We start from the raw sequence: 15445 nt of genomic DNA on the forward strand, positions 1-15445 counted from the left end.
TCTCTCCCCTCCTCTCCTCTCTCCTCTCGTCCATGCACCCCCTCCATCTCTCACACAGTGCCAGCCCAGAGCTACACTTTCTCTGTGGCCACAAACCACCACATGTCCCCATGTTTGGGCCAGGGAGTCCACCCAAACTCCGCCACATCAGGGAGGAGGGCTGGGGGAGGAGAGAGGAAGGGAGTGGAAAGAAGGGATGAAGAAAAGAGAAAGGGGGAGGTGAAGAGGAGGTGACACAGAGGTTAGAGGTGGAGAGAGAGAAAACAGATCAGGGGAAATATGAGGGGGAGGAAGAGTGGGAAGTGACCACCAGGAAGTCCTCTTCCAGTCTGGAGCTTGTCATGGAGAGAGAGAGGGAGTTTGGGGTGAAGGGGAATTGAGGAGAGTGTAGTTATGGATCGCAGTCACCTATGGGGAGAAAAGCACACACAGATTTTATAGCAGGCCAAATCCACATTTACATCCACACTGGACGCGGGATGAGCTCACGGAAAGGGACACGGACAATGTGACAAAATGGAGTCATCGAAATGTTTATGATGTATGTTTGTGCCGTGCTTATTACCGTCCGCTGTCATCTGGTAGCACTCTGTTTGAAAACCAGAAACTATTTACGAGTCTCTCCCAACTCTCCGGGCACGCCAAGCAACTGATTCATGGCAGTCCTGGTGGATCCTCTTTAGGCAATTAGGGCCCTAATTAAAGATGTAATGAGAAGGGGGCTGGTTTTTTGCACGAGTTGGCGTGTCTTGTGCAAGTTTTGTATGTGTGCGTGCGTGTGTGCGCGCGTCCGTCTGTCTGTCTGTCGATGTGTGCGTGCGTGCGTGCGTGTGTGTATGTATGTATGTGTGCGTGCGTCTGCGTGTATGTGTGTGTGTGTTTCCATGAGATTAGCCTTTGATTGTTGTTATAGACTATCTGTTTCCAAGCCCTCATACCCTCTCTCTCTCTGTCTCTCTCTCTCTCTCTCTCTCCCTCCCTCCCTCCCTCCCTCTCTCTCCCTCTCTCCCTCCCTCTCTCTCTCTCCCTCTCTCTCCCTCCCTCCCTCCTCACTGTGTCTCGCAGGGACATCCGGAACATCGGTGTGCGGCTCCCTGGCCACCTTAAGAGAATCGCGTACAGCATCCTGGGCCTGAAAGACCAGACGAGCACGCTCAGTGTGTTCGCTGTGTGAACCCGGACCTGAACTGACCAGAACCAGTGTTTGCTGTGTGAACCCAAACCCGGACTGACCAGAACCAGCGTTTGCTGTGTGAACCCAAACCCGGACTGACCAGAACCAGTGTTTGCTGTGTGAACCCAAACCCGGACTGACCAGAACCAGCGTTTGTTGTGTGAGCCCAAACCCGGACTGACCAGAACCAGGCTTTCGCCGCTCAGCTGGACCCAATGACTGATTAAGCTACGAGCTGGACAGGACAGGAGCTGAACAGAACTGTTCAGGACCGGATCAGGCCAAGCTTGAATGGAGATGACCTGCCTGCCAGCCCCACATAGACTCTGAAGTGACTGCACACTTGAAAAAGACTTTATGTACTTATTAAGAGGATAAAATGTTTTAAAAATCTATATATATGTGTATGGATGTATGTATGTGTGGGCATATATGTATTTATATATATATACCCCCACACACACACACGCACACATGTATATATGTGTATATGTGTGTGTGTGTGCATGTGTGTAAATTCTGTATATTGAATATGTATATTTTTATTATGCCTTTTTGTAGCAGCAAAAAATTTTCATGCATTTTTTTCTTTGGTTATTGTGTAATGTCCGGTGCATGCTTCTTTTTTGCAAAGAATAAGGAACAAAAAAAACAGCTATAAAACTCTTTTGTTTAGAAGATGGGGCGACATAGCTCAGGAGGTAAGACCGAGTGGCTGGCAGTTGGAGGGTTGCCGGTTCAAACCTCGCCCTGGGCCTGTCGAAGTGTCCTTGAGCAAGACACCTAACCCCTAACTGCTCTGGCGAATGAGAGGCATCAATTGTAAAGCGCTTTGGATAAAAGCGCTATATAAATGCAGTCCATTTACCAGTCCATTTAGAAGAGCTTCTTCCAGCTCGTCTGTGGGAGTGGACTCTGAGTGCAGTGAGCGGCTGAGGGCTAGGCTAACGCTAGGCTAACTCAGGGCCTCGCGGCGTCCGCGCCACGTAGCTTTCCCGTACTCCAGGGACAGGAAGGGACAGGAAGTTTGACATTTCAGCGAGACAGTGAGGCAGGCTTCTGCTCCGGGGGGGGGGCTGCCACACTGACACTGTGGGGAAAGGTCACCGGATAAGTTGTGGGACATTATGAACACGGTTATATGTCACGGTTAAGAGTACAGCAGAATGCCCCCCCCCCCCATTGCCCTCACCCCCTCGCCCCACCCCCCACTCCACCGTCACCGCCACTATCGGGTTCCACTCCTCTGCATTCCGTTGCGATCTGATTGGTTGCTGCGCTACCCGCAGTGAATTCATCTTCAGTTGTGCTTGACAATTTCAAGGGGATGTTGATGTTTTTTTTCAGTGTGCACTTGGAAAAGTATATATTCGATATGTTGAGTTTTGATTTATGGTGAGATTTGAAGGTGAAGGAGCAGAACTGAGGAAAAATGAGACATAACCCCCACACCCAGCCCCCAGCCCCCAGCCCCCAGCCCCCACCCCCTCCGCTCACACCTGCATAGCTTTTCAAAAAAAATTTTTTTTTTTTTTTCTAGAGGGCACAAAAAAACTATCTTAAAATGTTGCTGAAGCACTTAGCACTGGCCAGTCAGTCAGTGGACTATTTTATCTAGCATGGCACCCTATGGCAAAAGTATTCTCAGAGCACAGTTCAGTTAAAAGGTCTGTATTATATGGAATACAAGTTGACTGACAACGGGGTATAACCAAAGGGGGAAAACTTGGGTTTTAACGTCCTTATATCCACAGGAAACCAATATCTGAAAGGAGACCGTGCAAACAGAATGGAAACCATGGTAACAGGAAAGGAGTCGGATTATTCAGATTATTTAAATTGACAGTTAGCGATAACTGTAACAGAGCACAGATAACGGACAGCGGATAACTGCCATCTGCCCTCAGACTCAAACTTCTCCAAGCATTCAACTCAAAAAATACTGAAGGAGATTAACTGATGAGCTTTGGAAAGGGGAGATAATCCGTAATAAATTGACATGAGCATTTGAGATTATGAACTTATCCTGTCATGGAAAAAAAAAAAATATTTTGCGGAGAGGTGGGGAGGGATTCTTCTTTTCCTGGCTATTTACATTTTTTTTTCATTCAAACTACAGATTTCTGGAAATGTTTATGATTTTTTTGTTGTCTTAAATAAATACTCCACTGAGCTGTCATTGTCCTTTGGAACAGAAGATAAAAGAAAACTATATTCTGACCTTTATCAGTTATGTACGGGTATCATAGCGCATGCTTATGAAATTAAGTTTTTCTTTCTCAGTTCTGACACATACAGATCGGCAGTTTCTTACAGAAAATAAATGAAATCTTAATGTGGCCCATTTTATGGTATTTAATAGCCGATTTTTTATGATGTATTTTTATTTATTGTATTAAAAACACTGACTTGGGATTCTGCTTGTAATTAAATTTATTTTTTAGTTCTATAAAAAAAACCTTTCTAGCATTTTTGTCATGTCTGCTTTCACTTGAACACACTTGCATGTCTAACTCCAGTTGGGGCTTTAATTATGCTTGGAAAAAAGTGTGTGAGACAGGAACAATCTTTTCGGAAGCAATTAATGTTGCAATAATGTTGTAGTCGGAGTACCAAGGATGATTGTTTTTAAAAAGGCAAAGTTTTGAAATATATACGTTTTTAAATGCTATCTGCGGCTCAGAATATATTTCTTTAAAGATTTTGATTTCTTTTTGTCCTGTATTTTCAGAGGAAGGGTTGCCCTCAAATTATTTTTTTTTTCTTCAGACAAATGAAATACAAGCACACAGAATGAAAATATGAGTTGCATGTTACCAGATGAACAGTGCTAGTTGCCACTCTTTATTTAGTAGTCCTCATATTTTAAATGCTTGCTTTGTTTCCTTCCTCAGGACCTTGTGTGTGTGCCTTTGCTACTAGAATGGTGAGATATGGGTATGTACAGTTAAGGACTTGACAAGAGCACTTGGGTGATAAATCACAGTTTCAGAATCTGCCTGGGTGTTTTTATGTAGAAATGTAAAAGCTGATAGCCAATCGCTCTGGGTGACCAGAACACTTAAGTTGCAGTAGTAATAGCAGTGGTAATATTTAACTGTGGTTATTGTTGATGTAAGTGTATGCACACAGTTAAAACAGCTATTTGCAGTTAGTATATATACAGAGGGGCCAGGATGTGAAGTTGCTAAGGAAGAAGAGAGTCAGTACAATGCCTGCATTATACTCTTCTCTGTCATTATAAATACCAGCCTTCGCAATGGTAACAACCTGACCTTGACAGAGAGAGTTATACAGTGGTTTAGACCGAGGGGTGTGGGTGTATTGTGTTTGACTTCAGCTGTTCTGATCTGAATATATCAGCACATGTTGAGTGATATAGGTAACAAAGCCTCTAATGCATTCTTCAGATAAGATGAAAAAGGCCTGAAAATATTTACTTAGCGAATTAATCAAAGGCAGCAAACAAGGCGACGATAACGCTCCTAGGCAGTAGAAACAGGTAAAGCAGGGGGGAGGGTGTTAACTAAAATACTTTTGACATGTTTTCATATCCCAGCAGCCCACTGGGGCTCAAACACTGCTTCTTTGCCCGTTTCTTGTTCCTGTAGTCTGGAACCAGTTACGTTAACAGTCAGTCAAGCCAGTTAGCAGCCTGTGCTAAATGCAGCCTTTACTTTACTCTGCTTTGTGCGAGGAGTGGAACGGGCAAATGGGCTTTATGTGGAAAGATTAAATCACTTTTCTTTCAGGGTTTCGTGTAGTGTTGCGTGAGCTTTGGTAAACATTCTTTTTACCCTCCCTTAAAAAAAAAAAGAAAAAGAAACCACAAACTGTCAAACAGATTCTCTTTACCAAAGACAAGGAGATGTTTATGTGTGCGGGTGTGTAGCGCAGTGTGATTCTATTTCTGTATCTTTACCTGTGAAACTGTAAACTGTGTGTGTGTGTAATTTTGTGTTTGTGGATGTCTGACAGGAGACGTCACACGTGCGCATGTGTTTGTGTGTATGACGGGGTAGTTGGACAGAGTATGTGTTTTTGTGTCAATGATAAGAGTGTAGGACAGTATATATGTGTTTACCTGTGTGTTTGCCGTACAGTAGGACAGAGTATGTTTATGTGTGTGTGTATGATAGGAGTGTAGGATAGAGTATGTGTGTGTGAGTGTGTGTGCGTGTGTCTGTGTATGATGAGTGTAGTACAGTGTGTGTGTGTGTGTGTGTGTGTGTGTGTATGATAAGAGTGTAGGGTAGAGTATGTGTGTGTGTGTGTGTGTGTGTGTCTGTGTATGATGAGTGTAGTACAGTGTGTGTGTGTGTGTGTGTATGATAAGAGTGTAGGGTAGAGTATGTGTGTCTTACGTACTTCAGTACCAGGAAGTTGTGAGCCTAGCCCATGCAGACACAGTTTTTCTGCTCATGCTTGTGCTTTCTCTTTGTACCCTGTTATGAAAGGGCCACAGGCACATTCTTAAAATTTCCTTTGTTCTGTGGGGTTTTTAAAAGTATTTTTTGGATGAAAAATGCCTAAATTGGTGAAGATGACAATGCAGCTGTGCTACCTCTCCTCTGTCCTCTTTCAGTTCTCTGTTTTTATTTTTTTGTTTAGTCTTTTTTTTTTTCTTCTTCCCACTGCATGTGGAGTTTAAAGCCAGTAACCTTTGGAATTTACATTCATACTAAATTTGGGGATGGATTCCTGACCAAAAAACACATCCTGTAATTTGGGTCTATATTGGTCTCTCTCTCTCTTTCTCTGGCCTGCTCCCACTCCCTTTCTCACTGACTGTTGTCCTTTATTCGTGAATATCACACCCTCATTTTTTTCAGCCATCATTTTCCACTGCAGCGCTGTCTGTCTGTCTCTTACCTAATCCCTCTGCAGAAATATTAGATTTATGTGAGGTTTAACTAAGCTGTCACATGGCTGTGGTGAATGGCAGACCCATAAGGTTGTTTGGGACTCAGAAGTCAGATGGAATCACATTTGTTTTTTTATGAGAAAAGGGAAAAGTGATATTCGGTAGATCGGCTAGAATTAAATCCAGATGGTCGTAAAAAAAAAAAAAAAAAGAATAACCTGGAATGTAGGGCACCTTTGTTTAAATGGTACTCGCTTCTACATGTGAAATAATCCACCTTCAGCACTAGGTTTGCAATGTGTACCAAAACCATACACAGCAATACATTTCTATGTACAGTCTTTACATGTAATAAATCTCATGTTTGTTGTCATGTTACCCATTACTGTGTTCTTGTAAAAATATATATTTTTAAATAATGTCGTTTTACCATATTCAAGGACTTGAAGATGGATGTAGGAATGAATGCAAGCACAGTGGTATCAGGTTAAATTATTACATTCTTAATAATTATTTCTTATGTCTCATCAATATAGTAAAGTAATTCACATCACAAAAGTGCAGCATCTGACAATGGTTTTTTTTCAGGCCGTCATGTGAAATTCAGGAAGGCCTAAAAGACCGTTAGAAATAGACCAGTCCACAATCGCGATAAATGACGAATAAACGAATGGAACATGGGCTGCAGGATACTAACAGGATCTGCCCGACCGGATCCGTCTTTACAATGAACGCAATTCCAGAGAATCCCCAGAATAAGCCACAATCATAACTTCTAACGTGTACATGAAATCATGCGCGCACTTCGGGTAATTTGCGAGGCTGCAGACACACGTGTATTTTATTTGTATTATTTGTTATTTTACGAGGAAAGACTAGACAGTTAAGTGGAGGCAACGGGGTTCACGGGCAAGTTTGCGAGCACCGGGGCTTTGAATCGGATACGGGCTGCAACTGGAGACGAGAAGAGGAGGTCTAAGGGGTTTGCGGGGACAGACATTTTGATGCATGGTCTGGTGGCAGCCTTTGTTTTCAAATCAATGTGTGCTCAACTCTTTATTTTTTATTTTTTTTATTTGTAGTTTTAGCATTTTAATAAATAATGTATACAATACCAAATGTGCAAAAGACCTAATGTGCATCATGTACAAGTATGTAAAATACCCAATACATAATGTAACATAATGTACATAATACACTTAATACACATAATACACAATACTTAAAACCACAAACACAAAGTACCCGACACAAAATACCCGCACACAACTAGACACACCCACAAAAGAAAGAAAAACAAACTTTTTTTACCTTTAAGGTTTAACAAGGTGACAACAGGAAGACAAAGCAGGCAAGAAACTTAAAATGAGTTCACTGAAATTAAGTCAATTATTTAAAAAAATATACAACGCATACAATTAAGGTGTTTTCATAATTTATGTATCACTTCTCATAGGGATTTTTTCTTGTCTTAGTATTGCATGCTGTTCTTCCTCTCTATTCTCATGGATGTTGTATTTCCAGTCACTTATCATTTTATGTTCTTCACATTCTTATAATATAGCTGCCATAGTACCTTTTCAAAGTTGATTAATTTTCCCAACTGTTTCTTCCTGCCCTGTTGCGGCACGCGGAAGTTTAATTTAACGGCCCTTTTTTCGATTCCCCGAGCGTGCGTGCGTGCGCTTTAGATGGAACGGATCCATGTGAATCCACTTTAACATGTTGGAAAGTGAACCTCAGCAGATAATGACTGTAATTAAACTAATTAGGGGGGGCTGAGAGAAAATAGGGCTTATGTGAGCCCCCAGGCTACCGTGGCCTGTTACTTATCATCATATGGGTTACAGCTGAAGTCGTCCTCGTCTTCTGCCGTTGGAATCGTTTGATCACAAGGAAACTTTCCCCGTCCTCATTCTGAAATAATGCCCTTTCCTTGGAAGATGTGATGCCGTTGCCTAGGAGGTCTGTAGACACATAATTAATTCCCTCTTTTTTTGCGGAGAGACGGATGTTTTTGTGTGTCTCCTGATTGTTTTTTAATGCGTGTCTTGAATTTGGAATCGGTCTATGAAAGCTGGAATTCTTTGTTCCACCATTACATTCTGTGGCACTGATTAAGGACGAAGGGTCGCTGGGAAGAGAGAGTAGAGAGAAGAGATGATTCTCATGTCTGAACTGTGGAGGAATTCCTTCCGAGTCAGTAGTCTGAGATTTTTACTGGGCCTGTAATGCACTTCGGAGCACTGTCAAAACACCCTTGTTGCAGACAACTCTCGTTCCCAAAACTCCCAAGTAAACTGCGTGGATTATATTCCTCCTTCCTCTGCGAGTGATCTCTAGTTTTTGTTAGATTAACTAGTATTTTTGTCAACCGGTTTCTAAATTTAGGGATATGAGTGTTTCATGTCGGGAAAGTGTTCATTTGCATATTACCCGTGCATGATGTGAAGTATGGTATTTTGGCATTCAATACAAATGTAGGAGGGGCAGAAAGTCAAAAATATTCAATGCAAAATGCATTTTTGGGTGGGGACAGAAAATCCAAACCCACATACAGTACTATATGTAGTTGTTTTGTAATGTAGTACAATATCAACATGGGAATTTGGGGACTAGTGGCCAAGCCTATAGCCTACTATAGGTTCAGTTTAGAAGACAAATCTTTGTTCAATTTTTTTTTTAAAGCCTTGAGTTGTTAGTTGTATGACATTCATGCATTCTAACATGTACATTCCAAACAAACAAACAAATCATCTGGAATCTCTTAAAAAAGAAGTCAGAGTGAGGGTATTGATTACTTACAAATACATATTTGTTTTTTATTCAAATACTTTTCTGTGCCTTATTGATCTTGCCTGGTGTGATTGAGCCTGCTAATATGACCAGAAGGCAGGGGTTTTTGAGAGTATTTCATTGGTTCCAATACACCAGACAAGATCAGTAGAGCGTAGAAAAGTATTTGAATCCAAAACAAATACGTATTTGACCCAGGTCTGTTACAAATTGACTACCATTTGCTGGTGGTGGAGAGATAGTTAAAAATGACTTAAGTGGTTCTAATGAAAATATTGGGTTCCACAGGCCTCCCCTTTTTTGTTGTTTCTTATTGATTTGCCAAACAGCATATATATTAATTTTTTGTGTTCAGTTTCATGTGTTCATTTTCTTGTCAAAGTGCCTTTTAAGGATTTTGGTGACTTTCTATGTTGCTGTGTACTGGCTGTCAGGGTTGGTATCATAACATGAAAGGGGGCTCATCATGGATTGGACTATAGCTGCGTTGCTCCTTTGTGTCTCTGTAGCACACTTTGTTCCTTAATGGTGCTGCTTAATTCAGTCTTTTTGAAACGCGCACCCCTGATTGGTTAGTCATGGTTTATTGTCTTTGGGTCCGGTAGCCAATTATTTTCAGGATTAATGTGTGGATTTAGACATTTCTTTTTGTGCTCCGTAAAGGGCTCTACTTACTGTAACGCTACATGATCTCAAACAGTCCTAATAATAAATGACCTAATGATTTAATTGACCAAAAAAATGTTCTCTCCCTCTTCACCTTAGCTAATGTGTGGTGAGCGTTCTGGCGCAAAATGGCTGCCGTGCATCACCCAGGTGGGTGTTACACATTGGTGGTGGGTGAGGTGAGTTCCCACTCATCACTGTAAAAGCACTTTGAGTGTTTAGAAAAGTGCTGTATAAATGCAACGATTCATTCATTCATTCATTCATTCCCCCTGTGTTTAGCGTGACTGTTGGATAAGTTTAATGAATGTGTTTTGAGTGATTAAAATATTGGGCCTCACCACACGTCCACCGCTAATTGGAGTGGGCCTGGCGGTGCAGATTCATTTGTGCTTAATTGTCCCGCCTGCACCCCTTGCGCTGCTTGTTATAGCTTCAGCGCTTCAGTGACATCGAACGTGCTCGAGGAGTTATGGGAGCCATGTCAGGGGTGTATTTCAGAGCCGATTGTTCCGTCTTGTTCTGGGATTGTAAATTTTGCCGTCAAAGCTGTCGTAACTCACGTCTTCAGGTCTTTCAACGGCCGACTCTTCTCACTCGGCGGTGTGTTGCCTACGCGCCCGAGCACCAAGATGGAGGCTGTGTTGCGTCATCCGTGAGTTTCACAAGTTTCCAGAAGTTTCCAGCAGACCTGTGTCTCTATGAGTGATCTACAGCTCTGCTTCAGAGGAGGTGCTTTGTGATTAATGTGTGATGGGGGGGGGGGGGATTCTGTCACAAAGGCACGCTTGACACGACCAGTCATGAGTACACTCAGTAAGCCTCTAAATCACCCTGCTGAATTCTAACTTTTTTTTGTTAAAATGTTAATTTTGTCATACTATATTTGTGTTGGCTGGCAGCCGACACCCTGGATATGGAATAAATTGAGACTTTAAAGTGATCCTTGACTACCAATGAATTTTGAATAATTGTATATTCAAATTTAACATCCTTTTATTAAAAACAAAAAAAGAAAGAAAAAAAAAAGTCTGTTGATTTATAGCATTGCGTTAACCCAGCCAGACTAAGTAAGACTATAGACTGGTATGCCTGTCAGTGGAGGGAGAATACCTGAACCATGTACGAGGTAACAAATCTACAAATTCTTGTACACAATCATGTAGGTACGCTTATTACAAAGCTAAAAGCAAATGTCCTAGCAAGGAAAGATGTTTTCCCTTCTGAGAGCACGTTCCTCATGCCCGAGTATCAGTGTGTGACTGGAGTTCCCTCTGTGTCCGTCCACTTCCTGTCTCCAGAATGTGACTTGAGAATGGCTGTGTCACAGAACGACTGTAAAGTTTGAGTAAGAAAGACAAAAACCTGTGCAGCATAGAAAGCAGAGTGCCTGAGGAGTGTTAGCACAGATTCTGTCTTAAGTGATCTGTTTTTTTTTCTTTTGTTTTTTCTGGTGACATCAAAGTGATGTGCCCATTGGCCGTTTGATATTATCCAGTAAGAAGAGAGCACAAGATTTCAAATCATTTTAGTTTTATTTGGATTCATTAAAGAGCAGCCTGCATACACTGCTACAGCAGCCTGCTGAACAGATAACGAACAATCTGGTAGTTTTATCAAAATACCACAGGGTGCCAGCTGTCTCCCAGAAGCATTTTTGATAAGTGCTGCTCCATGTGGGAAATTTATCGGGCAAACTCGATTTTTGAGTTCTATTTGAGTTTGCTGATGCAAAGTGCTAAAATTAACCTGGGCACTGTAAATAAGTTACGTTTATTGAAACGTTTCCCGTTGTCTTTGAAAGCCGAAGTTCGGCACTTTGTCATATTTAACGGGCCTTTTGTTTCCCCCTTTTTGAAACTCCCCCCCCCCCCATTCCATCCTACGAATGATATTAGCAAAAGAAAAGCAGCAAATGCAAGACGGGAAGTTGCCATGGGAACAGGATACCCCAGAGATGGCAGTCCTGTTGTTGCCGGGGACGATTGGAACACGCGGTAGTTCTCCGCCTCACACTTGTGATTCAGTGATTGATTGATTGTCCATCATTTCACATGAGAATACAAATGACTAAAAGTAAAAAATGATTTCTGATATTGTTGAAATTGTTATTGTGCAATGCCTAAGAAAGGACAGGACTACTCAAGGTGCAAACTCTGTGAAAATGCGGTTAAATGATCAATTAAATCAAATATTATCTACTGTATCCGTTTAATCTCTGTCAGTCAATGTTTTTTACTTGCTGTTGATATTCTTTGGATAGATTTGTTTATTTCAGCTCAAGCCAGATTTGACCACCCTATCCAATTTTAAGTAATTATTTCCCAACAATCGGGCATAGAACAAACAAAATCTATGTTTAAAAGTTGGATTATTGCCGTCAAATTCTGCCAAGTATAATTTTCTTCTCTGCTTTCACCTTACAGTTTAGAACAAGAATATCGAATTCAATCCCTGGAGGGCTGTGGCGTCTGCTGGTTGTCATGTCTTCCTGCACTTAAGTGCTTAATTTTCCATCACTGATTGGCCGAAGAGTGCTGAACACCTTGTTTCCAAGGCCTAAATTAACTGCTGATTGAAAGGAAATCGCTAAAACCAGCAGAGGCCGCGGCTCTCCAGGACTGGAGTTTGAGCCTCCTGGTGAGCAGCCAGAACACAAGGAAAACAACACATCTTTTCAGTAAAGAAAATGGCACTTTTAAGCTGGAGCGAGTATCACTTCCCCAACGGATATGCACCTGTTGTCTACAGTGCCCCCATTTGAACACTAGAGGGCACTGTAGGACTATTGTGTTTACTTTACACGTTTTAATCTGTAAGTGTGGACTGAAGTTGAGCTACAGAGTACATCAATACAGCTTTCTGACTCAAATGACTCATCCAATAACTTCTTACTGGATAAACATCAACTGGTGCATTTACGTCTGTCATTCACGCAGTCAAAGCTAAGGACCTTCATTGATGGAAAAATTATGACAGTATATTGCTAGAATATGGCCATTTGTAATATGACTGCAAAGAATTATTGAACCTTGTTACTATAACTGGCTCTACCAAACCACATCACTGTCTTCCTGATTTACTGAAGATTGAGTGTGTGTGCATAGAGAGAGAGACTTTTGGATTCGGTGAAGGGGTTCAAAATAATTTCAGTGAGCAAAGGGTGGGTTGCTGAAGGGACAGAAAAAATGAAGGGAGGGGGAAGAGAGAAACAGGGGGAGGGACTGGAAAATGACAGCAAATGTGTGTTGGCTAGTTTTTTCTGTCACTCTCCCTCTTTCTCTCTCTCTCTCTCTCACATATCCCATCAGTCCCAGAATCGACAAGCTGAGCTGCTGTGGTCTCAGAGATAATTCCTTGAAACCTTCTCTCTCTCTCTCTCACTCCCTCCCGACCCCCTTCTTTCTCCGTCTCGCTCACCCCCCTCTCAGTCTTTTCCTCCCTCCCTCCCTCCCTCTCTCTACATCTCTCGTTCCGTGTCTCTCTCTCTCTCTCGGAAACAGAATGGTGAACAGATAGCCGGCTCTGGACTTTTCTCCCTCTTCAACATGGGTGCCTGCCTGTGCACAAGTCACAAAGGTCAGTGCCTTTGTCTGTCCGTCCGTCCGTCTGTCTGTCTGTCTGTCTGTCTGTCTGTCTGTCCGTCTGTCTGTGAGGTCACTTGTCAGCATGGTACTCTCACAGTGTGTTTTTTTGTGTTTGTGTATATTCCTGGAATAATAATCTATGATTACGAGGGCAAATGGACGCAAAGCCAGAATGATAACTTCCAGCACCGTGACCTGTCTGGAACGCCTAGCGTTGATTCGTAGATTCGTATCGCCGTCGCTGACGTTAAGATGTCACCTGCCAAGAGCTTAAGTTCAAGGTGAGCCTTACACGTTCAAAAAGCACTGTGACCAAAAAAGAATGTCACTTTTAACGTCTGTAAGTTTCAACAGTGACAGTGACATTGTATTAAATATGCGACAATACAATAACAACCCTATCTCTTTTTCTCTCTTCCCAAGAACAAATGACCCTCCTGAATTTTGAGAACAATACTAATTAGCATACTAATTGGCTAATTAGGCATTGCAGCGTTTCCGGTTGAACGGTGTATAAACACCCTTTAGTTAGACTGCTTTTTTTTTTTTTTTCATTAGTCTAGATAACCACACTGCAGCAAGTAATATAGCTTCTTCTCCAAACAAACTGAGCGGGGATGGATGTCTTTTCTGTTCCCTGCACAGTATGTTGCATCCATAATTGCATTTTTCTAGGAGCAGGTGAAGAAAAGTTACCTAGTTCGCTGTTTTTATCGTCACTGTTTTACATGTACAGGTGATTGAGAGAATAGAGAGAATGCAGTATATTACATCAACTTGATTCTTTATGGTTGTTGTTGTGATCCTTGCATCATAAACTGGCAACCAATGTGTGAGCAAGCCTTCATATCTTAATTAAATTAAAATAAAATTAAATATATGTATGTGTGTAATAATAAGCGATCATACAAAAGGGTGAATGTGTCGGAAAGTCCCAACGGGCGTTTCTGTCCGTAGACACGGACGATTTTCAGTTATTAGGATTTCACATCTCCTAACCAATCAATGATAAAGTCAGATAATTTATGGATTCCAGATGACTTTCTAAAAATAGCTTTTATGGTCAGGGGGGTTACATTAAAGGTTTGACTTTGCTTATTTGACCGTCAAACCATTTCATTGTAGACATTGGAGATTCTGGACATTCCTAATTGAATTTTGCACACTAGCTTAACCATATACAAAGCCATGTTTTTGCAATAAAGAAAACCGGTGGAATTAGTTCCCAAAACCTTTAGCACCCCCCAACCCCAGAGGGTCCCAACATAGGAAGTAAATAAGTGGAAGAGGGGAGGGGAAAAAAGAAGAGGAGAGAAAAGAAAGGGGGAGGAGAGGGGAACAGGTGCCTCAGCTATCCTCAGTAATGGGTACAACGGTCACAGTGTTCATGCTGTCCAATAAAAGGTCACCGTGTCTTACTGAAGGTTTTTGAAGAGCCTTAGGAGGAAGATCCATTTTTTGACTCGGGACATTTTTAACAGTGAAAGGAAGTGTTTCCTGATTTCCCCTCATAGCCTAGTCCTGCAAACAGGTAAATATGATGAGAACCGAGGAGGAATACGAAACAGGAATTACAGTTTGCAGTGACGAAGAGCTCATCCGTGCTCATGCTCATCTCCTTCCTTACATTACATGGCCAGCCGGTTTATTATTGAATGTGATTAAATGATCTTCAGCCCTCTGTATTTCACGACTCATTCCGAATTGAAGTTTGCTCGTGAAATACCCTTGTTTTTACGTGAGCCACTGGCCTAACCAGTAGACCAATTTCTTCACTCCTAATATAATCCCCTATATTTATATTCTTTTATTCCCCATGATTTAATATGACACATTTGGCAGTGACTAAGGGCCTTGTGCCTACAGTGCATACGTCTACAATGAATAGTTTCATTAAATAGTTACAGAGATAGATGCCGCAATATGTCCTGCCCAGCCTAGGAACTGGGCTGGAATGCCTTGGGGTCCTTTCAGTTTTTTTCTGGCTTTATACACGGCAAATTCATCAGCTTAGTCACATTTCCTCTCGTCTTCAGTCTAGATTCACAGGTGACTCATCCGTTGTATGATTTACCTTACGGGGAAACGGCGCTACTCACTTAAATTTAATTTGCCGAGCCTGTCGCTCAGAACGACCCGATAATCACAGGACTGTGGCGCATGATTTGCAACGGAAGCATAATTTTACCTGCTCTATAAATATAGTGCAAAGTATGTATTATTTGGGAATTTTACGTTGATAAGTGGAAAATAAATCTCGATGCTCTAATGGAAAAGCGTTCTCGTTTTCTGCGCAGAAAGGATTTGATTTTGATTAGTGTTCTTGCTAGTGTTGCGGGACTGGGAACAAGCGTGACG

The 15445-nt window shown here is 41.8% G+C and overlaps 1 protein-coding gene and 1 pseudogene across 7 annotated transcripts in view; both read left to right on the forward strand.

The window, feature by feature from the left end:
* Window positions 1–3841, forward strand: part of LOC135235328 (ephrin type-A receptor 2-like) — a 37645-nt pseudogene extending 33804 nt beyond the window's left edge.
* Window positions 3842–7774: 3933 nt separating this feature from the next.
* The window catches only part of fam131c (family with sequence similarity 131 member C), a 15053-nt gene continuing 7382 nt past the window's right edge, over window positions 7775–15445 (forward strand). The window contains exons 1-5 of one of the 7 annotated variants that reach the window (XM_064300719.1): window positions 7782–8003; window positions 9600–9650; window positions 10072–10232; window positions 11399–11497; window positions 12932–13079. In XM_064300719.1, the coding sequence (XP_064156789.1) occupies window positions 13049–13079 (31 nt within the window). In that variant the 5' untranslated portion in view covers window positions 7782–8003; window positions 9600–9650; window positions 10072–10232; window positions 11399–11497; window positions 12932–13048. Of the gene's footprint in view, window positions 8004–9599; window positions 9680–10071; window positions 10233–11398; window positions 11498–12931; window positions 13080–15445 lie in introns of all 7 variants that reach the window. The other 6 variants (XM_064300715.1, XM_064300716.1, XM_064300721.1 and 3 more) reach the window with 6 other exon arrangements.

The sequence above is a fragment of the Anguilla rostrata genome, chromosome 11, assembly GCF_018555375.3.
Source record: "Anguilla rostrata isolate EN2019 chromosome 11, ASM1855537v3, whole genome shotgun sequence".
Lineage (NCBI taxonomy): Eukaryota > Metazoa > Chordata > Actinopteri > Anguilliformes > Anguillidae > Anguilla > Anguilla rostrata.